The sequence below is a fragment of the Muntiacus reevesi genome, chromosome 2 (genome assembly GCF_963930625.1).
Source record: "Muntiacus reevesi chromosome 2, mMunRee1.1, whole genome shotgun sequence".
NCBI lineage: Eukaryota > Metazoa > Chordata > Mammalia > Artiodactyla > Cervidae > Muntiacus > Muntiacus reevesi.
In genome coordinates this window covers 144840295-144866327 of record NC_089250.1, presented here as the reverse complement: position 1 = coordinate 144866327, position 26033 = coordinate 144840295, and the positions used below count along the sequence as shown (strand labels likewise).

General features: G+C 36.1%; 1 protein-coding gene and 1 non-coding gene across 12 annotated transcripts in view; both read right to left on the bottom strand.

The window, feature by feature from the left end:
* Positions 1–26033, bottom strand: part of BTRC (beta-transducin repeat containing E3 ubiquitin protein ligase) — a 174064-nt gene that overhangs the window by 44660 nt on the left and 103371 nt on the right. For all 11 annotated transcript variants that reach the window (XM_065923159.1, XM_065923163.1, XM_065923164.1 and 8 more), the window contains one exon: positions 19382–19471. In XM_065923159.1, coding sequence (XP_065779231.1) covers positions 19382–19471 — 90 coding nt within the window. The remainder of the gene's footprint in view (positions 1–19381; positions 19472–26033) is intronic.
* On the bottom strand, positions 19872–19943 carry TRNAC-GCA (transfer RNA cysteine (anticodon GCA)). Its single transcript has one exon. It is a non-coding gene; the product is annotated as a tRNA-Cys (tRNA).

Sequence of the window (26033 nt, the reverse complement as noted above, 5' to 3'; positions counted from 1 at the left end):
ATAAGGATTAGTGGGGTCAAGCAAAGAAAGACTGATTTAAAAAAACAACAACAGCATTTATAACAAACTTTAGAAAATATGAAAAATACAGAAGCACAGAGAACACAAAAATGGCCCATAATTTCCATCATCAACAAATAATATGCACATTTTGGTGGGTATGTATCTTTCTGGTCTAAATAAATTATTAGTGCATTATTTGATTGAGAGGGTGTTTCTATGTCACCTAGAGAATTCTCTGTCTATAACATCAAAGCAATCAGAGTAGGCAAAATTTATCTCCTTTGCTGAACACCTCAAAGAAGTCAAGATCTGATCCCATAGGATACAGAATTGTAAGTGACTGGAGGTGTAGGAAGCAGGGGAGAGGAGGAAGAGGAGGGGAGAGGAGGAAGAGGAGGAGAAAGGAGGGAGGGGGTGAGGAGGAGTGACAAGGATGGGGAAGGGTGAGAAGAAAGGGAAGGGAAGGAGGGAGATGGCAGCGAGCAAGGAAGAGAGGAAAGGTGAGAAAGGAGAGGAATGAAATTGACTGGGGATGGGTAGAGAGTGGGTAGGAGAGAGACAGGAAAGAAAAGGAAAGGTTAGGCATGGGTAGGAAGAAATGGCTAAGGGGAAAGAGGTGAGGGGCTAGGGAAGAGATGGAGGGAGAGACAGAAACTAGGTATGAGACGAAGAGAGATGAGGGGAAAAGGAATAAATATAACCAAATGCAAAAGGGGCCTAGCATTACTAAGTTCACCTGCCCTAAGAAAAACAATATGCCTGTCAGGCGAAAAGGTCCTCTCCCACACAATAAACATCAAGAGGGAGAGGGGATGAAAAACTATTTTTCTAAACCGCTACTTAATGTTTCAGGCAGAGTAATAAAGTTTAACTGTCTGGAATCTTGTTGCTCTTTCTGTAAACTTCCTCAGATAGAGGTTGCTTATCTGGATGTTAAATAATGTTAATAGTACCAAAATAAAATTTCTGTGATGAGAAAGTTTTAACTAAGAGTCTTCTCCCTGACTTCCCCCTCATATCCTCCCTTTATTTTAACATCAGAAAGCTAAGTTCTACCAATAAATAACGCAGGATGACAGAGGCACTGGCTGCCAGAGAGAAACACAGAGACACACTTAAAATGCAATTAAAAAGGACACAGGAAAATACAGTTCATTTAAAATAAAAAAGAAAAAACTATCCTCTTCCTCTTTGTGCACTAATCCTTTACATTTTTTTGTCCAATAAAAAGGTCTCAATGACTTGGTAAAACTTGCTCCTGAAGAAAGCCTTTGAGAAGCTACATCCAAAACCTGGATTAAGAAAATACAAGGCTTTTTGGGATAGGATCTCAAGAAACCAACTCAGCTTTCTAGAAGAAATTCAACTCCCTCCAAATGCTTGTTAATGCATGTTAAATGCAGCAAGAAATAATCCTACGAGGCAGCAGCACAGGCCTCTCTTAGCTGCAGTGAATGAAGTAAATGACTTGTAACTTCTGGAAGTCTTGGTTATCTGCAGGTAAAACTTTAATAACCCTTGGAGCATCAAGGGACAAAAGACATTTCTCTCTGGAATACGTGGGTAATTGTCTTCTTAATTTATCCAGAAAAAGCTTAGTTTGGATGCAGCATCTGCTTTTTTTTTTTTTTTTTAAGCAGAGGTGATCAAAGTAACTTGCTCAAATTCACAGAAGTTACTAGATTTCAGACCAGACTGCAAAATGCAGTTGTTGTGTTAAGTGTATAGTTTTTCTAAACTGATATTTTGGACCTTCTCTTACCAATAAGAATGCTACTATCACTACATTGATGCTTTGTCAGTAAATACTCTAATCCACAGTTTTCTAAGATTAGTTTCAACATTTTAATGTAAAAAAATACATAAAATATTACTATGTAAAAATTCAAGAATGAGAGTAAAATTACAATGAGTGACATTTAACAACTGGAGAAGATTGGAAAGAGCAAAAGCAAGACTTCGAAATATGTTTCATGATATGAAATAAAAGACATTTGAACATTGACTTTTTTTTTCATTTTCAGTCTTTCAGAACAATTGCCAAAACACTCCCACGACACTCAAATCTAGTGAGGGAAAAACAATAAGGAAGTTATTAGCATGGTAACAAGATTCTAAACACAGTACCCTAATTTTGAAAATTCATTTTTCTGATTTCTACAGTAAATACAGGATGATTCCTCCATCCTGTAGGGTATAGAGTACCTTTTGCTTCCTTCAGACTTTTTACTTCATTTTAGTCATCAGCAAAGACAGAGAGGGCAGAAACCAGACTGAAATTCCAGCTGTCAACAGCACTCATCCTCCTTTTCTTTCAAAAATTAGCAGAAAAACGATTACTCTGTGATTTTGTCTGAAGGTTATTTATATTTCCCCCACATGGGTACTATTTTTATGGGGTTTCATGGGCCAGAGACTGCAGATTTTTGGTGTTCTGGAGAAAATACTGAATTTTGAGTGTCACAAAAAATTCTTTTTCTAAATGGAACAAATCTCTACCAGGGATTTTGTGTTTGTTTACTAAGAGTGAAGGTGGGATGAGAAAATGAAAATCAGGAAGATAGTTACTTCCACACTGTTTACAAGCTTGTTTAAGAAATAGAACTGTGGTCTTTTCTTTGCAGAACTTGGCTTTTCTTAAAGGACGAAATAGTTTACATAAAGATACTTCCTGGTTTACTACCCAATTTTTCACTTCACCTAGGTGTGGCTTAAGCTCACATGCAGCACTATAAATATGAAACGCAAGGATAACAACTTTTTTCAGTGAAGTTTTCCTAAGAGCCAAATGCACTCTACTATCAATTTCTGTTTAAGGAATAAACAGAGGCTTTGGAAATTTCATGCTTTGGAAACAAACCACTACAAAAAGTTCTCTTACAGTTGAGTCACATGTAAACGGCTCTACAGCAGAAGTTAGACAGCACGGTGGCCTAGTCCCATCACTAATTAGCTATGTAATCTTGGCTAAGTCTCTACTGTTTGGGATCTCCTCTATAAAATGAGTGGGTGGATGGAATAATCTGAGGCTCAGTCTGGCTTTTATATTTTGAGTTTACGGTTCAGTTCCATGTAAATTAAAATAGAGCTGAGGGAATACAATTACAAAGAGAATAATTCTTCATATTTTCTTACTAAAAAACTAACATATCAGAGTTTAAGAACACACACCTCAAGCAAAAAGAAGTATTTTTCATAATATTATTCAGTCAAGCAATATATTCCAAAATCCCAAGAGTAAGTCAAACTTTCCTGCAACAATTGAGCTTTTAATGCAAAGAAATGCTATCATTCTGAATGTGACTGTTACACAGGTAACCTTATTATTCTTTTACTTTACTGGAGACTAAAATATTCCATAGTTAAGAATTTAAAACTTTATGGTGTAACTTTTCTCAGGGCTGACACAGATCTGAAGACTTAATGATATTGTGACACTTTGTGTCTCAATGTGCCTCATTTCTTTCATAATTTACTCTCTTATTTCCCCATCCATCTTCCTCTATGCTGCTGCTAAGTCGCTTCAGTCGTGTCCGACTCTGTGCGACCCCATAGACGGCAGCCCACCAGGCTCCTCTGTCCCTGGGATTCTCCAGGCAAGAACACTGGAGCGGGTTGCCACTTCCTTCTCCAGTGCATGCATGCATGCTGAGTTGCTTCAGTCGTTCCGACTCTGTGCGATCCCATGGACAGTAGGCCACCAGGCTCCTCTGTCCACGGGATTCTCCAGGCAAGAATACTGGAATGGGTTGCCATTTTGTTCTCCATCTTCCTCTATAGTTCCTGATATTTAAGGTGTTTAAGAAAATTGTAAATAAATAAATGTACCTATTAAAAATTCCTTTATTTCACAGGAAGATAAAATATTTTATCAATTTAATACATCAGTTTGTCTTATTTAGGGCCAAATCAAAATAGTAGGGCTACATGAAGAGTCTGCAAATAGATATGAAAAAATTACTGGGATCCTCTTAATGCTTTCTATCAAGATTATAGTGGTCATGATCTGATGGCTGCTGCTCTCTGCTGGTTTAATTTTCAGCCTTATAGCCCACAGCCAGCTTTACCTGAGACACCTTTTTCTGTCAGATTCCAAAGGCCATCAAGTGTCCTCAAGGACAAAGTGATATATTAGCTGCTGTAATAAAGGAAGCTATGTATAAAACACTAAGCACAGGGTCCGGCACATAAATGCCTAATGAAGGTAATTGTTATCATTTGCTGGTATGTAGAGACCATCTCAGCAATTCAGCCTGTATCAGGACCTGCCCGTCAAACTTTGAAAGTAAAATTTTAACTGAAACTCCATACCAAATTCCCCAGGAAAGGGAAATATGAATTGGAATATTTTAAAATATGCTAACTTGTCTGGCCACCATTAGCTGATGTGATTGGGGATAGAACTGTGAAGAAAAAAAGAAAATTTAAGATGTGATTAGACTGTAAGAACAGCTCAAAGGCTCTGGGTGAGAAAACTACAACTTGGGGAATTTTTGTGTGTACTGAGTTATCTCATTTAAACAAATATATTGACGACTTCCTATGTGTAAGTGCCTAATGGAACTCTCATTAACTGCTGGAGAGAGTATAAATTGGTACCACCAGTCAGGAAATTCTAATTTCCCTCCTAGTGACACACACAACAGAATACATGTATTCACTGGACATACTGACCAAAAGATACATACCAAAAAATTTTGCAGTTATCAAAATCTGAATGGACACATATATTTGGTAAATATACATAATGACATACTACACATCAATGAAAATAAATAAATTACAGCTATATGCAATAATATGATTCTCAAAAACATTATGTTTAGGGAAGTAAGTTAGACAGTAAAGAATGTACACTGTATGACTCCATTTACACAAAGTTCAAAGCCAGGCAAAACTAACACATGATGTTAAGCAGTGAGGAGAATGGCTAGCCTTGGGAGGGGAATGACAAAGAAGGTAGGAGTGGGTTTCTGGTACGGGTTTTTTCCTTTCCTCCTCTTCCTTTTTTTAATCTTGCTAGTGGTTACACAGATACGTTCACTTTGTGAAAATTCACTCAGCCAAACTCAGGGTCTCCTGAATACTGTATTGGAAACAACTAATTGTATTCATAAAAAGAGAAATAAGGGTGGATAAAGTCCTGTTTGGTTACAGATACATAGCCCTAACCCTTATTTTCTGATATAAAGGAAACAGGGAGTTCTATAAAAAAGATTTACAATTTTGCCATGGCACAGCTTTAGCCTCTATTTTCACTTACAACCCTTTGGACACATACAGACAACTGTTCCCATATGCCACTACTCTGAACAAGGTTAGCGCTCCCTCTAGCACTTTTAACTAAGGAAACATCACAGGCCCTTACAGAGCTGACACAGTTTGGTGCTGCCCACGGTTAAATGCAATATGGCGATTTTTATTTTTAATTTGCTTTAATTGTTGCTATGGTATGAATAATTAATAGGCTGCCTAAGCCAGTTTTGTAAAGTTCATAATACAGAAAGCCAGGAGAGAAATATCTACTTAGAAAGGAGGCTTAAAAATGGTTATAACTGCTATAATATTAGAGAATTTGGAGCATTTATTCATAATTTGTGGCAACATTTATGTCTCACCAACAAAGAAGCATGCTACCCGGCACTTCCTACTAAAAAATTCTTGTGCTAATCTTCATCAATTTTTCTCTTCATGGCTTCACAACCATTGTACGTATAGTACCAGATAAGAGCAAAGTAGGTCAGTGTTAGGAGAACCCTGCTCTTCAGTGGAGGAGAAGAGGAAGGTTTGGCTGTAAACACTTAACCTAGTTCCATCCATTCTAAAACAAGTATTTATTAGCATTAAATAACCCCCTGGACAATAGAGGCTATTCAAATTAGCCTGTATTCTTTTCCCATGCTTGTAAACTCCCTTCTCCACAGAAACCTTAACCAATGGAAATTATGTTATCAATGTTTCCACTCAGGAATGTCTGTTTCATGTTTGGATATGCCAGAAAGTATAATTTAGTTATGATGTTGCAATCCTACACATTTCAGGCAGAATTTGAGCAGTCTCTGAAAGTTCAATGATAATAATACACACCATCTGGGAATGTAGCCAGAAATAAAAAGGGCTTCCTTTTCCATTTTTGGGTTTTAAATCTTCCCCTCCCTGAAAGAAACACTGCTTATCAACACTCTGGTTAAAATTAATACACATAGAAAACCAGTTAATTAGTAAGTTCCTTGAATCAAGGAGAGAATTAAAAATAGAGAATATAAAGAATTATCTTAAAGTATGCTCACTTTAGCCAAGACTATTATGTGTTATTCATTATTCTGCATACTAAAGAAACAACATTTTTGAGCTATAATAAGAAATATTTCCTATAAACCTTTTTTTAGCATACAGATCTCTCAAAAAGTATGTCTAAAGTCATAGGAAACTTTAGCAATTTCCAAAGGAAATTTTTATCATTTTTTTGTTAGCATTTTAAATGGAGATTAATACAAGTCAGTACGACTTCCTCTCTCATGCTCTGGTTACACACAAGCACTGCTCTGCCAAAGATAGTACGGCATGGATGTCAGCACTGATCTTTCCTGCACATACCACCACAAAGCCACGATGCCAAGTTACCACTTACTTTGGTTTTGCATCATGTCTGCTGGTCACATAACACGGCCATTCACTCCAAGGGCAGCTCAAACTAGGGGTGAAATATTATCTGAAAACAGTGATTCATTAAGCTACTGAGAGCTTCAATCATGAGTTGTGTTTTTCCTAAGATAGGATCCACTACTGCTTCTCTTTTAATTCACCTAGTATCTGCTGGGAGCCATATATCATGAACTAGAACAAGAATGACAGATCTAAATTAACACAACAGAAAAGCTATTTGATGCTGCCTCTTGGTTTCTACACTTCACTCTCTTTCGTGGCATCCAAAGGCCTCAGAACCCTGGCATTAATTAAGCAACAGTTTTATTACACACAATCAAAAGCCTGAAAAGAAAAGCCCAGATAGTAAGAGGAGATTACAAGGTTCACTTAATAGTTCTACTTTTTTTGTGGTTGCTAATTGACATATTTTAAAATTTTATCTCATATGGAATGCTGAAAAGGAAAATATCAGCACTGTAAGTGTAAGAGGAGAACCCAAACCTAAAATGTATTACTATATCATGATTTTACAGAACCAATTTGCATACTTCTGTGTTTTCCAAGTCATGGCTACTTTTTAATGAATTGCTAACACTTAATAGGCACCACAGAAAACTTTTTAGAAAATCCCCACACATTTGCTTCATCTGGCCTAATTTCTATGTACTAAAACACTAAACACAGTGACTGAAAGCACACAGACATGGGGTCAGATAGTCTGAGTTCAGATTCTAGTTTTGCAACATATCTTGGGCAAATTGCTTAATACTTCTCAGTTATAGTTAATCTGTATATAAAATGGGGCTGTGTTTGCTTAATGAGATCATTGTCGGGATTTGAGTTAGAGTGTATATAAAACCCTTAACCCTTAGTGTCTGGCACATTGTAAACATTCAATAAATAATGGTGCAAAAGGCTGTCAAATCTGATGACATAATCTCTGGATTTTAATACTTTAAATACTATATATCAACAAATAAAAGTTGAGAATCTACCTTCTGCAAGTTAAAATTAATTCTACTAAAACTCCACATTGAAGGCAATTTATTTTTGCATACAATTTGCCTTTTATAGGTAACTTCTACCATATATTTTCAATTGAGGAGAAGCAGAGTAAAAACTCTAAAATTCAAACTTCTAAAGTTTCAAGAGAACTAAATAAAAGCATTAATTGGAAACCAAGAGCAACCTAAATAGCTGACTAAAAGATTACTTGTATAAGCAAACAATTATATATAGAATGAATAAACAAGGTCCTACTATATAGCACAAGGAACTATATTCAATATCCTGTGATAACCCATAATGGAAAAGAATATGAAAAAGAATGTATATTTATGTATAACTGGATCACTTTGCTATAGAGCAGAAATGAACACAAACTTGTAAATAAACTATACTTCAATAAAACAAATTTTAAAAATTAGTTATATAAAGCTCTCACTTAGGATCTACTTTTACTGCATGTTCTCATGTTATAATGTTGAGACAGTGGCTCCTATAGTGTCCAGGCTAGATGTATTCAAATTTCCCATATCCTTTTATTATTGCAAATGGAATCTACTATAGTCTGTAATATGATGTCTACACCTATTACCTATCAAAATGTAAAACATAAAAAGTAGTTATATTTCTTGGACTTATATTCAGAACCTACCTCTTCTCTAATTACCTAGAGGAAAAAGAAAATTCCTTCAACCTATCAAATTTGAAGTAAAAAAACAAAAACAAAAACAAAAAACTAATCCTACCAAAAAAAGAAGCCCCAAACCCACACATATTAAGATTCAAGGAAACTGATTTTTTTTAAGTTCCCTAATCCATCAGGTTTTAAGTACGCCAACCATAAGAATAAGAAAAAATACACAAACTGGAAATGAACCTCACAAATAGATGTAAATAAAGCCACTCTTTAGGTTGCCCATTAATCCACAAGTGGCATATTCATCTTATTTACAGTATTATACCCCCTGCCATGATATTCCATTACAGAGTCACGCTACACACTCCATAGTTAACACTGTAGGAACCATCTCTCTTTAAACACGGTTTTCTCTCTATATTTTCCTTTAGGCTTGCTCCCAAGTTTTGTTTCTTGTTTCTTTTAATCTTTACAATTAAATTTCTTATGCTATTAGATATTCCAAAATGTGGATAAAGTTAAAGAAGTGATGTCCGAGGTATAAAACATAATTAAATTTATGTTCATTCTTCTAGAAATATTTCAACATTTCTATTTATCATGGTGAGCAAGTGCTTCTTACATATATTTATATGTCAATCTTAACTATCAAAAACTTCTATTCTTTCCATTAGAGAATACCTAGGGAGATTTTATATACACATACACACACAGAATAATAGTCATGTTTGTTTGCTTTTTGCTTCATTTGCTTTTGATGAACCTGTTTCTTAATTACGCATTGTCCCAAGCCTCCTCTTTACTGTCTGAAACAGACAAGAGATTCAAAGTCCAACTATTAATTCATATACCCTCATCCTGTCTTTATAATCACCCAACTGTTTAAAAGCATGCATGCTTACAAAAAAAAAATACATTTACTGAAGTATAATCACACAGAGCCTGGACTTTGAAGGGACATTTAAAAAAAAAAAAACTGATAAAACTAATTACCAAGTTTAACCAGGAAAAATAAGTTCTTGGTGTAAAAGGACTGCCAACATATGTTTACACTGTAAATCCTGACACAGAGATTCAGATGAGATTTGTATTCCAAAACAACTTCTATTGATAAAACAATTACTAAGGTAAGGTTACCACCACCAACTGATTGTACCAGACTCATATTAAGGTTACCACACTGATACTAAGTACAATGACATGAGGTCATCTTCAATCCTTTAAAGACCAGTATTTATAAGGTAGGTTACTACTGAGTAATAAGCATTTACATTTGCATAGAGTAGTACAAAAGTAAAAATAAATATCTTCATTCTGAAGATACAAGAAAAAGAAAATGGATCTTTAAAAATTCCGTATTTAGGAATATATACCAAACTAATAACTGAGGGCGATGAGGAATTTAGAAAAGATTATTGTAGCATCAGAGATACAACTGGTTCCATACATAAGAACTTTAAATAAGGGAGTATTAGGTGAGCTCCAAAGGACTAGACTAATGAAATTTTCTCTAAAGAAAACCTTACTGATGAGATTTGGGATTAGTAGAATTTAAGGTGACTTGGCAACTCTGTCTCTGTAAGGAAATTAAAAGAGAGTTTCCTGGTCATTCAGTCAGTTAGAATTTTCTGCTATTACCAGTATAAACGAACAAAACAAGATGCCCTCAAAAAAAAAAAAAAAAAAAACCATCTATTTTAACACTGATCTTAAGAAATAAATCTTACTGGAAGAGAGCTCTAACAACAAGAACAAATACGGCAAGATCATTAGGTCAGATGGAATTCCACAAATGTAGCAAAATGGAAAAACACAATTTAATTTTTGTAGAAACTTAGTACAGTCATTTAAATTCATAGCTCATTTGCCTTACAAGAAACTGAAGTCATGACACAAGAATAAAATTTTACATGTATGAATACTGAGCTCATGAGTACTGAAAGGTTCAAAAGGAGAGCTCCGGTTTCACAAGCTTTATAAGTGATCTATTTACACCATATGACTAAGAACGTACTTATTCATGGAGAGCTTATGAACCTAGGCTTCTGGAACTGTCAAACTAGGAGAAAGGAGAATGAAAAGCCACAACAATCCATAAAAGTGTAAGAATAAAAATCTCTCTTCTAGATTAAGGAATGTAGAAAAGTAATCACGCAAAATTCTAACAAGTGGGTTTTAACATATTAATATACACAGTAGCACAGATCTCTTAGACAGTGTAGGGGGGAAGTTCTAAAGACTATTTAGTATTAAGCGACTGATTCTAAAATACTGATACATTTAAGTCTTACTAAATATTTTCAGGAAAAGCTCATTATTGGTTAAAAAAAACCCAAGTTTCTGACAGAACTGCAAGAGCAGTACTGAAGATTTTTAGAGGGGGAAAGAAGGCAGGGAGATGGGTACTAGGAGGAAGTGAAGGGCCTTTGTTCTATGAGTTTTGCAAAGAAGTAGAATATCAGGGACTCATTCTGCAACTACAGTATCATAGGGTTGCAATAATGAGTTTCCATTAGTTATATATATTATGTTAAAAGTTCTATTAACTATGAAAAAAAAATTAGTTTACACCTAACCTGAATATTTCATACTATAGGCTCTTTTCTGTTAATTCTATACTCAGACGGGTACCTGTTAACTAGTTTTTACATATTATTACTTTAAATAAGCCCCTAAAACAACTATTAATATCAAGAAAACAAATTTATTTTATGTATCTTTGGGAGATATCAGAATTCATTTACATAGACTATATTACTTGCTTTTACAGTAAACCACTAAAGATACAAATTCTGAAATACTACAAATCCTGGTTGCCTTGTCTATTTTCCCAAAGTCAAAGCCTGCCAAAGGCAGCCAAGAAAATGGGCGCTGATTTGGTAGAGAAAATCTGGCTCATTAATGTCTTTCATAGTCTTATACCATACTTCCTAATATTTCAGGGATGATTAACAAGGTTACTGTTTTAGTAAAAGTGAGCGTTAAGTGGATGAACTAGCCTTTAGTTTCAGTTACTACCTGGATTTTTTTCTCCCTCTTCCTTTTATAGACACCATTCATTGATATTCAATTCTCAATTATATAAATTGAAGTAACACAGTCCCCCACACGAAGATATCAATGGCACAGTGAAAAAAACCAAATAGTGAATTTCCTAATAAACAGAATCAGGAATGGAACAAAACTTAAACATGCCATAGCTTACGCCTGGATGAGGGTCCTTTCAAAAACAATTAAAAATGACAAGTCCTCCAAATCAGAAAACCCATATGCTAATTGCAAGGAAAACTATATTGGAGAGGTGTAACGTTGGGAGGCTGACAAGGTAGACCTTTTTAAGTTTTAATTTCTCTGGTTACTTGATTTTTTTAAAAATCAAAGGTTAAAAGCCAGAGTGAAATGCTGGAGAAAGTGTACTGGTAATCAAAGTTCTCAACGACCCCTGATAGAATTACCATCTATAAATCATTAATATAGCAACCATATTTGTGACAATACTTTGGAAAGTAGGCAGCCTTTTCTTTCTTTCTTGGAGTTGAAGTAAAATTGGCATATACCATTATATTAGTTTCAAGTGTATAGGTAGTATTTCTTTAAGTTTGCAAACCAGCTCCAAAATGCCTGTATATACTGCAACGTGTGATGTAAAACCCAAAGTTTTTTTTTCATTTCCTCTTCAGGAATTGTGCCTGGCACTGTGCAGCTGTGGTGTTGCCTTCATCACTCCCTCTGTTTCCAGTCTTGCTAATTAAAAGGTTGATCACAGAACAATGCTCTTCTCATTAATTTCAGTGTTCCGATTGGGCAGGATCCCTGCTTACCCCACCTGATCTTTTCACACTGCTGAAGTTAATGTGACAGGAGCCCGAAGATGGATTACCTGCTGCCATATTGCCCATCGCCTCCAATCAGGAGCTATCTGTGTAAACTGATTGTTCTAATTTGCTCTCATTATTTTTACAATATCAGGAGAAAATAACGCACACAGCTCACTGTCAAAGCCATGAAAATCAGCCATTAGTTAAACTCAGACACTGAGTGGCTTTATTAGAGGCACTGCAGTTTATTGATGTAGCTCCATTCAAACAAGGAGGTATTTGCTTCACTAGAAGGAAATGTTTATACTGAAAGTAAATATTTATTGTAATAATACCCACAGCAACATGATATTTTGAAGAATTCTGTACTTATTTCATAAGCTTGGTTTTGACACAAATTAACAACAATGAAGAGTTGGGCTGGCACAAGAAAGTAGATAACATTTAGTATATGTGCTGCCGAAGCGAGCACACAAGGAAGTAGATAACATTTAGTATACACACAGTAGCATGAAAATCTATTAACTCAAATATGAGAGCACTCTCCACCCCCTATACCCTGTATAATAAGAAACTATTCTGTGACTACAGATGCTCATCAATCAATCAGTAATAGAGGTTCTACTTTGTACAACACAACAACAAATATTTTTCTAAAACAGTAATTTTATGACTTAGGAATCAAAATGATTTTTATAATGATCATCCAGGTATAGGTCTAAACAATAAAAACTGTATTCTTATACAATGTTAGTCTTCAACAAGAAAGATTACTAATCCTAGTATCATAGAAATTCACAATATATTTTCAGAATTAGAAAATAAGAAGCATAATAAAGCCAGCTAAGCAAACAATTATCTGGGTTTTAAACCCTTCATTAAGACATGTTTCTTAAAGCAGAAGACAGAATTCTGTACAAAAGTTTGATAGTCAATGAGATAATATCTTTAAAAGATTTGTCCTGGGCATAAAGAAAATATATTTTCCTGTTGTAAAGAGAATGCTAAACTCTAGAAGAAAATATATTTTAATTTGGCATTTCTAGGCTTGCCTAGCTAAGAACATTTTGTAAAAATGTTATCTAAATGCTGCCTGAAAGGCACTTGGTGGGGAGAGGTGCTAGAGAAGGAGGGTTTAAATAACAGAAACTGATGCCTTTTAAATAAAGGAATTTAATCCACACATTCTACCCCCACTCCCCCATTTAGAATTAGAAGGAAACATGGCCTCTTCTTGTTTTCTTTCTATACTAAGATTCCTAGGTAATGTGAAGACAAGAGTATGCCCTTCTTGCTGCTCCCCTTTTAATGGCCACTTTTCTTTTTCTAAGAAACGTGTGCCATGCTTTTCTCCTTAAAATTCCTGCACTAAAAGACTGCACCATACTGCACTCCGCAAAACGTGCTGATGGCGCCAATTACAAGCCCCCAGCCGAACGCTCCAGCCCCCACCATTCGGGCAGATTTATGCGGACTCTTGCCGACGTTATTACAAGTCAGAGTTTATTGGGAAATTGTTACATTATGCGGAGTGTCTAACAAATTGCTTATGCTGCTATAATTGGATTACAACAGCCGCTTGCTCCCACCGGTAAGATTAGGCAAGTAGGACTCCTGCCGATCTCTGAGCGTTAGCAGTAATTTTATTTGCCTTGCCTCTCTCTTTCCTAACAACATGCCTCTCTCCCTGCCAGCTGTCTGCTGAAAAGGCACAGGCTTGTTCCTTGGCCCTAACAATGCAATTACAGCCCCGCAGATCGCACTGTTTGTGCATTAAGTACAGAGCCAAAACGAGGCGAATTGATCGTTTGACTTTTGGAGAAGCCATGTGATCTCTCGGTGCGGGTGATCCGACATGCATCAGCAGGCAATACTGCAGTCAGTTCTTGATGAAAAACTTCCTTCCTTCCTCCCGCTCTCTCCAAACCTTTCCTTTTTCACTGAGGGAGACACTGACTGGGCTCATCTCATGCTAATCTAGATCAACCCACAAAGACAAACTCAATCTTATTAGCACCCTGGCTAGATAGAAATGTGAATACGTTCTAGCATCTTGAAGTGCCTCAGTCAGATAGATCAGTGGTTCCCAACAGTTGAGACACTGCTGATATCTAAAAATTGGTTCATAAACAATTCACTGAAGGGAAAAAGTTTACAGAAACACCATAGTTCAAAAGAACTACAGAAAGCTTAGGTTCTGGCAAACAAAACTGCCTTGGAAAAGCTCTAAGTTCTGTCTATTCAAGGAGCCATCAAGAAATCAGCTCTTGAAACCCCTATCCTGCCTTTCTCCGCAGCTCTGCTCTGCTGAAGATGCTGGTGGCCGATGTGCAGAATCAATGCCTCTGACTTCAGGCTTAAAAACAGTCAGCCTGATTCCCCACTCAGGGCAAAGTTTAACATATTTTGTTTGCAGTTTCTTTTTCTTGTATGTGTAACAATGAGTCCAAGTAGCAAGTCTTCATGCATTATGGTCTGTTACTCTAGACCATAATGCATGAAGATTCTCACTGGGGTCTTGACTTTTCTTTTTAATTAACTTTGTTGAAATGGTTGAAAATGACTTAGAATTTTACCAGTTTTAATACAGATCAGGATTCCTGTTTACACTTTCTCCTCCAGTGGCATATGCTACTTAGGATTCCTAAAGCTGATTACACAACAAATGCGCAGTCAATCTGCTGATCCATTTTGGTGCCCTGTGTTTGTATTCTTAAATATCATGCACATCTAGAAGGTTACATATTCTCATATCCTTAGTCAGACCAAATACACAGTCTTTATCTATAATGAGATCCTTGATAATATTATTACTTCAAAGTGAGCTTGGAAAAGTCACTGTACTAGTATTTCTCAGCACTTCTCTGTCACCCCCATTAGCATTCATTAAATTCATATAAATATTTAAAGACAAAAAGTATTACTTCTGAACTTAATTCCTGCCTCTTTAAAACAGCAATGAGCCTAATGTGTAATGCTTATACTTCACTTTATAATACTTATAATATGTATATCTTATACTTTTTCCAATCACATCAGCCTCAGTGATATGGTTAAATCTTAATATATTCTCCACAAAGCTACTCTTTAGACCCAACAGAGGAGCTTGTGCATAGAACCATCTGACATGCTACTTGTGGAACAGTATATTAAAGAAGCCTGTTAACATGTAGTTTAAAACTCAAAAGAAACTCTGAACAGCTGAAATGCCTTATAAATAGCACAGACCCAGAGGAAGTGCAAACGTCTGCATTGTGAATTGTAGATCTTAATTACCGACAATGGCTGGTACAGCAAGTAGCACAGAAAAAAAGTGAAACAGTTGTACTGTTCATGGTTGGCAATAATTCTTCAGGAAAATATTTACTATCAATCAGTTATGAGAAAAGGGACTCTGTGCTCGTAAAACAGCACGTTGCTTCTCATACCAGGACCATTTTGCTTCAGCATAATCTGAATTTAAACAGCTTGTTTCCTGCGGATATAATTTTGGAAATAAATAAAACAAGTCTTCTATCAAAATCTGGAGTGAGTGGAAAGGAACATCACATTTTTCTGTCTCAGTCAGTTGCAAAAAGATTATTAGTCTGAAGTAAAAACAGTAACAACAAACAACAACTACTATCATACAGAACACATCTACAAAGGCCTGTGAAAGGGGTTTATTTTCTAAATACAGAGAGGCAGAACTTCTCTGACCCAGGCAGAAATCTAGGCAGATGGTTCAAAACAACTCAGTTTTAACTGTATGTGTGTGTGGAAGGGTGTATTATGGAAAAGCTTGAAACCAAAAATTTTCATAATTAAATAAAGTCAATAAAAAGATAAAAATTAATGCTCTTTATTTTTCCAGTTAGCTTTCCTTACCAATTAAAAAACATCACAAAGGCTGACAATTAGGTACAACATGATTATTGATTTTAAAGACTAAGTTGGCAGTCAATAATGACTGTCCATTTAAAGCTACAATAAACACAGAGCTTATCATGTTCCAAACACAAATCTCATGAACTACAGGGCTATAATTAGTAAGAAGGAAGGCTATGGAAGAAATAAAAAACATCTCAATGCCTCCAAATATTACTTGGATTAAGTTATACTGTGAAATGCCTCTTTCTCCATTTTTATCTTAAAATATTTTCTTAAGACTCATTCTTAGAGATTCAATGATTATGATTAACCCAGAGTAGCTGTAGTTTGCCTTACAACTTTACTTTCTTGTATTCTAAAGAAGACTAAGGGTCTCTTTTCATAGACCTATTATAAAACATGTATTTTAAGATACCCCTGGCAAAGAAGAGTCTCATACATAGGTTAGGTCAGGGGTCCAAACCTAACAGTATTGCTATATTTAAAGGAACTAATTGGTATTAATGTCTTCTCTAAAACTCATATAAACAGTATTCAATAAGATCTTAGACTTCAATTACCATTTCCACCCAAACCAAAGTCACTCCTATCAGAATTAGTTGTTTTGAACTAGAGGACAAAAATGGTTGATATCACTGTACTATAGCTGCTCTCCATGGAGATGACTGGACATTCAAGGCCACTGTGGAGCACAGTCTGAATCAATAATAAATACCAGCACCAAGCTAAAAACCATAGCCATATAAAGTACAGCAGGTGAAACTATCCAGTTAAAGGCTAAAGGTGAAGAGCATGAAATAGGGACAAGCTTACAGACCTACAAAAATAATGGTAACTCATTATTTTTCAAAGGGCAAGCAATAAATGAGGCCAAGAGCAGCAGCACAGAATCCTGAGATACATATAAAATATGCAAATAAAAAAGGGAAAACTCTTTTCCTATTCCCATGTTATTGCACCTCACTGGAAACTGTTGCAAGAAAGAAATTTTTTCAGCTACATGTTCTTATTTGCCTTGACCAACAGATTATTTGGCTCAAATCTGAAGCAATGAAACAAAAGATGAAGATGTGTCTCAATAAAAGAAACCAGAAAGTTAAGTGGGTTCCAACAGGAAATAAAGAAATCATTATTAAACTAGTATATTTAAGGAGACAATGAAAAGATATAGGTGGCAGAGTAATGTTAAAACAAGCAAGAATGGGATGAGAGGGTCACCATCTGGGAGCAACAAAAACAGACTGATGAGCAGCAACGAGCAAACTTATTTCCTCACCCAAGAGCATAGAAGAAATTATGCCATTGTGCCTACATGCACCACTGAAGTAGAGGGTAGGAGCAGGGTGGAAAAAAAACATCATACAGACATACACCAACATAACTATGTAGCTTAGAGATACTGGCTTACAAAGTATTGAGAAAACAAAAGGAACAGATGCTCACTTGGCCAGCTCTCAATGAAACTCATTAAAATCATCACCCTGTCCTTGGATCAGTGCTCATGCCAAGATTTTACCTTGTTTAGCCAGAAGTTACCCACTTGTGATGAAAACTGAGAACACCATGGCCAAAAAATAAACAGATTATTTTCAAAGGCCCAAATTATTGGTCCCTCATCTCAATGTACAAATGTTGGATACAAAACAGGGTGAATCAGCACTTGATGGCTGTGACTATATGACTGAAAAAATAAATATGTTAAACTGTAATATTCAGACTTTGCGGTAAATCATTAAGATGTTCTAATTTATGAACTTAACTAATTAATTCTACCTATTTCACCATAATTTTTAATAAATTTCGACATTTCTCTATGGATCATTCTCAAAGGTTATATTTTGCATGATATATTTCCAGTTGATAAAGTAGGTCCTTTACCAACTGAAACTACATGTTTTAAGAAATAAAACAAAATAAAAAATATTGCCATCCTTCGATTTTTGTAGCAAAGAATGCAGATACATGATACCAAGCCTGGTTCTAATAATAATAGTAACAGACAGCCTGAATGTATAACACAATAGATTAAATTAGTTAAAGTTGGGAGTGTTGTAAAAGTGACAAATTCCTGAATAGTTATAAAAGGCAGTAATTTTGTAGATATACAGAGTAAAAGTCTGGAAACAGGGCCCATATGGTAATTTCACTTACTTCTGGAATAAGCAAAATGGCTGATATGTAAATTTAGGTCAAAGTTCCGAGTAATTTGAGATGGAGAACTTGAGGCATATTTGTTACATTTGTTAGATTGTAAGATCTCTAATACCTAAGATTATTTTTTGTATCTAGTCTATTGATACAGCAAACATTTATACATGAGAAAAAAGTAGCTCCATATGCATGATTAAACATACTTGTCCAGTCAGATCAAGACCTCCAAAGCAATATATTTATCAATAGCTACTCAATAAATATTAACAGTGATATAAAATAACTGGATTTTCTATAGTATATTTCACAATCCTACAAAGGTGTACTCTATACCTAATTACATTTTAAAACCATCAATGGACTTACATAAATAATTTTTTTTTTTAACACAAATCTGTTCTTTTTTTGGCCAAAGATCCGTCTAGTCAAAGCTATGGTTTTTCCAGTAGTCATGTATGGATGTGAGAGTTGGACTATAGAGAAAGCTGAGCACTGAAGAATTGATGCTTTTGAACTGTGGTGTTGGAGAAGACTCTTGAGAGTCCCTTGGACTGCAAGGAGATCCAACCAATCCATCCTAAAGGAAATCAGTCCTGAGTATTCATTGGAAGGACTGATGTTGAAGCTGAAACTCCAATACTTTGCCCACCTGATGCAAAGAGCTGACTCATTTGAAAAGACCCAGATGCTGGGAAAGATTAAAGGCAGGAGGAGAAGGGGACGACAGAAGACGAGATGGTTAGATGGCATCACCGACTCGATGGACATGAGTTTGAGCAAGCTCTGGGAGTTGGTGATGGGACAGGGAGGCCTAGCATGCTGCAGTTCATGGGGTCACAAAGAGTTGGACATGACTGAGTGACTGAACTGAACTGAACTGACATGTAGGATGTTTAGTTCCCCAACTAGGGATCGAACCTGTGCCCCCTTCAGTTGAAGCTTGGGAGTCTTAAACACTGGACAGTTAGGGACGTCCCACACAAATCTTATTTGTAATAATCCATAATTAGTGTCAAGCAACAAATGTGAATTAGACTAAAGTGTGACCAGAGCACGCAATCAAAAAATTCTGCTGCTACTGAAGAGATAGAAACTTCAACTTGCAATCTGCTTTGGACATAATGATGCCTGCTGTATTCTTTCTAACAATCCTATAATACTCCTTAATAGCAATACTGAGTAAAGATATCTATACATAAACCATTGTTATGACATGACATAACATTTATTAATGTGTAATATTACTTACTTTGGCCACACAATTTTCAGTCTTCATAGCAGTGCTTGCTAGACATACTGTCTCTTGATTTAAGCAGAGTCTGGCACAGCTGTTGTATGTCTGCAAAGAGAATTTTTTTGAAATAAGATTAGGTACTGAAATACTGTCATGCAGTTTTCAAATTCTGCCCCATTTCTAAAAATCAACACACAAATAGATCCTATGTGTAGATTCTAGATTTACGGGAGCTGAGGGACAAGGCAGACATCGGGAAGTAAAGAAAGCAACAGCCCAAAAGTGCCACTGATGTGCCATGAACAAGTGCGTGAGCAGTAGTAACTTCACTGTATACATGAAAGGTAGAGGTGTCAGTTATTCAGAACGGGCAAAGGACTTAAACAGAGATTGTGCTGTGCTAAGTCAGACCCCCATGGACTGTAGCCTACCAGGCTCCTCTGTCCATGGGGATTTTTCAGGCTAGAATACTGGAGTGGGTTGCCATGCCCTCCTCCAGGGGATCTTCCCAACCCAGGGATCGAACCTGGGTCTCCTGCATTGCAGGCAGATTCTCTACCACCTGAGCCAGCCGGGAACCAAAATAGAGATTAACTGAGAAGATATACAAATGGCTAAAAAGCACATGAAATGATGCTCAACATGACTGATCATGAGACGAATGCAAATCAAAACTACAATATGTTACCACCTTATATCCATTAGGATGGTTACTAATAACAAAACAAAACCAGAAAACAAGTGTTGGTGAAAATGTGGAGAAACAGGAACCCCTGTGCACTGTTAGTGGGAATGCAAAATGGTATAGCCAAGGTGGAAAAAAAACAAAACAAAACAATATAGTAGCGATTCCTCAAAAAATTAAAAGCAGAATTACCCTATGATCCAGTAATTCCAATTCTGGGTACATTAAGAACTGAAAGTGGAGTCTTTATGAGATATTTGTACACTCACGTTCATGGCAGCATTATCCACAATAGCTAAGATCCACAATGTCCACTGACAGATAAATGGATAAGCAAAATGTGGTACATAAATACAGTGGAACAGTATTCAGTCTTAAAAAGAAAAGAAATTCTGACATATACTATAACATGGATGAAACCTAAGGACATTATGCTATGTGAAATAACCCAGTCACAAAAAGACAAATACTGCATGATTCCATTTAGTCAAAAACATAGAGACAGAAAGTAAAATAGTGGTTTCAACTAGATGGGAGAAAGAGGGAATAGGGAGTTACTGTTTAGTGAGTACAGCATTTCAGTTTCATAAGATGTTAAAAGTTATGGGGATGGGTGGTGGTGGTTATTATACAACAATATGAAGAATGTATTTAATACCATGAACTGCATATTTAAAGCTAATTAAAGTGGTAAATGTTACATGTATTTTACCGTAATTAAAAAAAAGCAAAAACGCTGGTTAGCAAAGCTTCAACAGTACATGAACCAAGAACTTCCAGATGTCCAAGCTGGATTTAGAAAAGGCAGAGGAACTAGAGATCAAATGGCCAACATCCGTTGGGTCATAGAAAAAAACAAGAGAGTTCTAGAAAGACATCTACTTCTGCTTTACTGACTATACCAAAGCTTTTGACTGTGTGGATCATAACAAACTGTGGAATATTCTTAAGGAGATGGGAATACCAGACCATCTTACCTGTCTTCTGAGAAATCTGTATGCAGGTCAGGAAGCAAGTTAGAACTGGACATGGAACAATGGACTGATTCCAAACAGGGAAAGGAGTATTGTCACCCTGCTTATTTAACTTATATGCAGAGTACATCATGTGAAATGCTGGGCTGGATGAAGCACAAACTGGAATCAAGACTGCCGGGAGAAATATCAATAACCTCAGATATGCAGATGACACCACTGTTATGGCAGAAAGCAAAGAGGAACTGAAGAGCCTCTTGATGAAAGTGATAGAGGAAAGTGAAAAAACTGGCTTAAAACTCAACATTCAAAAAATGAAGATCATGGCGTCTGGTCCCATCATGTCATGGGAAATAGATGGGGAAACAACAGAAACAGTGAGAGACCTTTTTTCTGGGGCTCCAAAATCACTGCAGATGGTGACTGCAGCCGTGAAATTAAAAGATGCTTGCCCCTTGGAAGAAAAGCTATGACCAACCTAGACAGCATATTAAAAAGCAGAGACAATACTTTGCTGACAAAGGTCCGTCTGGTCAAAGCTATGGTTTTTCCAGTAGTAATGTATGGATGTGAGAGACCATAAAGAAGGCAGAGCACCAAAGAATTGATGCTTTTGAACTGTGGTGATGGAAAAGATTTTTGAGTCCCCTGGACTGCAAGGAGATCCAACCAGTCCATCCTAAAGGAAATCAGTCCTGAATATTCATTGGAAGGGTTGATGTTGAAGCTGAAACTCCAATACTTTAGCCACCTGATGTGAAGAACTGACTCATTGGAAAAGACTTTGATGCTGGGAAAGACTGAAGGCAGGAGGAGAAGGGGATGACAGAAGATGAGACGGTTGGATGGCATCAGTGACTCTATGAACATGAGTTTGAGCAAGCTCCGGGAGTTGGTGATGGACAGGGAAGCCTGGTGTGCTGCAGTCCATGGGATCGAAGAAAAGAGTTGGACAGGACTGAGTGATGGAACTGAACTGACACTTTATTGTAATATAACTGGCCAATATATTGATTAAAATGTTTCCTTTTAGTCTTATGTTTTTACTGAAAGTACAAGTCAGGGCTCTCAAACATTAGTGCCCATCGCAATCATCTGGAGGACTTGTTAAAACACAGATTGCTGGGCCCCATCCCTGGAGCTTCTGAGAACTTGCATTTTTAACAAATCCCCAGCTGATGTTAACGTCAGTGGTCTAAGAACACTCTTTGAGAACTCTTGATATACACATATGTGTTGAAATTAAAGAGAAAAGTCTTAAGACACAGGTGATCTCATAACCAATAATAAGAAAATATCAACTTTCTAAAATTCTAGATTTATAGAACAGTTGCAAAATAGATATGAGTTCCTGTACAGCCTTTCCCAGCTTCCCTTTACATTGAGGTCTTACACAACCAGAGAATATTTACCAAAATAAACCAATTAACCTTGGTACAATACAAAGTTAAGAACTTACTTGACTTTCACCAGTTTTTCCACTAACATTCTTCTTCCATTCAGGATCTAACTCAAGAAACCATATTGCATTTAGTGGCCATGTATCCTTAGTCTCCTCTAATCTGTGACAATTTTCCCATCTTTGCTTGTCTTTCATGATTCTGACACTGCTGAAGAGTACTGATTAATCTATAGAATGTCCCTCAGTTTGGGTTTGTCTCATGTTTCCTCAAGATCAGACTGAGGTTGTAGATTATTGGGAAGGACACCACAGACGTAAGGTGCTTTTCTCAATGCACCATGTCAGGAGGTACACTACTGAGTATTCAGAAATACTGATGTTAACCTTGACCATTTGCCTAAGATTGTGTCTAGCAAGATTCTCTATTATTAGCTTAATATTTTTCCTTTAGAAATTACTAAATATACTGAGAAAAACACTTTAACACCATGCAAATATTTTGCTTCTGCTTCAACTTTTGCATGCTAATTTGAGCATATTGTTGGATCTTGCCTATGGTCATTTCTACTGTTGCGTCCTAATGGTTATTTTTTAATTTCTCTTTCCTTCTACGTTAATTAATTGGGATTCTTCTGAAGGGAGAGCTATGAGTTCTTCCATTTGTCTGCTTATTCATTTATGTACTTATTTATATTAGCAATGGACACAGATATTTTAAATAATTCATTTTTGGTCAACTATCATTCTTTGGAAAAGAACAGATAAGAATAAAATTTAAGGAAATAGAAAAAATAACATTATAAATTTGAGTTTCCATTTAAACAAGTTAAATTTTTTAACATTTATCCACTTAATTGTTTTATTCTTATACTATTTAAGTTGAAATTATTTCAAACACATATTTTAAAAGAATAAACTGGATCATTTGACATTAGTGTACAGGCGCTATTGGCACATGTACATCTGGACTCAGGGTTCAGTACTTCTTTCACAAATGCTAATATTTGTGAAACTATTCACAATTATCCATGTACAGACAATAGTACACAAACTATTCATGTACAGACAACACAATTTTTAAACTGTGTTCTTAAGACATTTATGAAGCAATTGATATATACTAAATAAAATAAAACTTTAAGCCAAAGAGTACTAGTTCCAATAATGGCAGAGATGTTTGTTTGTATTAACTCTTCTCAGATAACAATTATAAACCATGGAAAAAATATTTTAAAAAAACAAAGGCACTACAGGTTGACCAAAAGTAGGCGGAAATTGGGGGGAGAAGACGACTGAGAAAGAAGAGAGGAGAATCACACTTAGTAAGATTCATGTTTACGTGCTTTTTCCATGAGGGTACTCACAGGCTATTTGATGCAGGATGGCTAAAAATTAAAATAGAAAGACAGTCTATTGGCTTGGGGAGTTCAGGGCAGCCACAGTGGCTCGAAATTGAGATGAAAAATAGAAAACAGGAAGAGCCAGCCCTTCCTCTGGCAGGGAGGAAGCATCAAAACATGCATATAAATTTCTCTCAAATCTACAGCTAAACTTCAAACTACTTACATGAATGAGAGACTCCAAATATTCCAAAATAAAGTAATTGCTAGAAGACTGAAAGATATGAGAAGAGATTTCAGCTGCTGTGCATAAGGAGACACAGGGTTTTGAATCTGAGTTTAGAGGAGTTTCATAAGCAACTCAAACTTTCTATTGAAAGCTTAGAAAGACCCTGCATTCAGACTAAAGGTTAAGTCTTTAGGACTAAGGGATATGCCTCAGGACTAAGGACAAAACCAAAACACACCTGCCCTAACAAACATAAAACCAAGACTCTTATGAAGTCACAGTGATCAGCCAGTATGATAAACAGAGGAAGATAAAAGAAACCAGAGTCTCCACAATATATTGTTTATAATGTCCGCTAAACAATGAAAACTACTAGACATGAGAAGAAAAGGGATCCACAATAAAGAGAAAAAGAAATCAACAGAAAATGGCCACGAGATGATCTAGTTATGGGAATCAGTTCATTAAGGTTCTACAGAAGCTATAACAAATATGTTCAACAACTTAAGGAAAGATACAATCACAGTGAGTAAACAGATGGAAATTTTCACCATTAAAATAAAAAACTAAAATAAGCCAAACAAATTCTAGAATGGGAAAATATGTTACCTGAAATTAAAAATTTATTGGATGAGCTTAAAAGCAGGTTGGAGATGGCAGAAAAAAAGGCCAATGAACTTAAAAGACAGATCAACTGAAATAATCTGAAGAATAGAAAGGGGAAAAGAAAAAAAAAGAACAGAGACTCAGTCACCTGTGGGACAATTTTCAATGAGCTAACATTATGGAATTGGAGACCCAGGAGAGAGGCAAAAATTGGGCACAGAAAGTTATAAAAATAGTGACCAGCTATTTCTCAAATTTGGTGAAAACCATTGGCTTTCTACTGTAAGGACAGTAAACCCCAAAAGATTAAATACAAAAAAACCCTAAATATCAGAAAATAAAACCTAGGTCCAAGACAGTCAAAACTGCTGAAAATCAGTAACAAAAACAAAACCTTAAAAGCAGCAAAAGGGGATTCCATATATATGGGAGCAACAATGCAAATAATGGCAGATTTTTCACCATAAGCAATGAAGTCTAAAAGACAAAGGAATACAATTTTTTTTTTTTTTTTTTGCAGAGGGTGCTGCAGGGATTGAACTGAACCCTTGGCAGTGAAAGCGCCAAGCCCTAACCACTGGACCACCAAGGAGTTCCCAAGGAACAGGGAATTTTAAAGTGCTAAGAGGGAAAAACTCAAACCAGGTTTCTTATCATTAAAGGAGAATTACAAATATGAAAAGGGAAAAGCCTAAAACAAACTCTGTTGACACTGTATTGGAACTGGAGATATCAATGTGAACTCATGGTTTTCAAAATATATAATATAGATGTAAAACAAAAGTTAACATTTAAATCCTGTCTTCTAAATACAATTCGGCGCTAAAAGGAGCCATAGCTCCCTGGAGAAATGCTTGATTCCTGGAACGGACAGAGTAAATACAAGACGAACCTGGAAATACTCAGGGAATAATGGACATATATCATAGGGGCACAGATGCCAGCCTAAATGGGCTCTCATTTGACAAAATGGAAGAGTATTAAAATAAAATAAAAGATACTAATAGATTACAATCTGTTGAATAAAACAGGATACATTTCTTGAAAGATACAAATGACTAAAATAGACAGAATAAGAAATAGAAAATCTGGACAGTTCTATAGGGACTTCTCAGGTGGCTCAGTGGTAAAGAATCTGCCTACCAATGCAGGAGATGCAGTTCAACCCCTGAGTCGGGAAGATCCCCTGGGGAAGGAAATGGCAACCCACTCCAGTCACAGACAGAGGAACCTAGTGGGCTATGGGGTCACAAAAGAGTTGGACATGACTTAACGACTAAATAACAACAGACAGCTCTACAACTCTTAAAGAAGTTGACATTATTAGAAACTATTACACATAAATGGCTTCCCTGGTAGTTCAGGCAGTAAAGACTCAGCCTGCAATGTGGGAGACCTGGGTTTGATTCCTGGCTTGGGAAGATCCCCTGG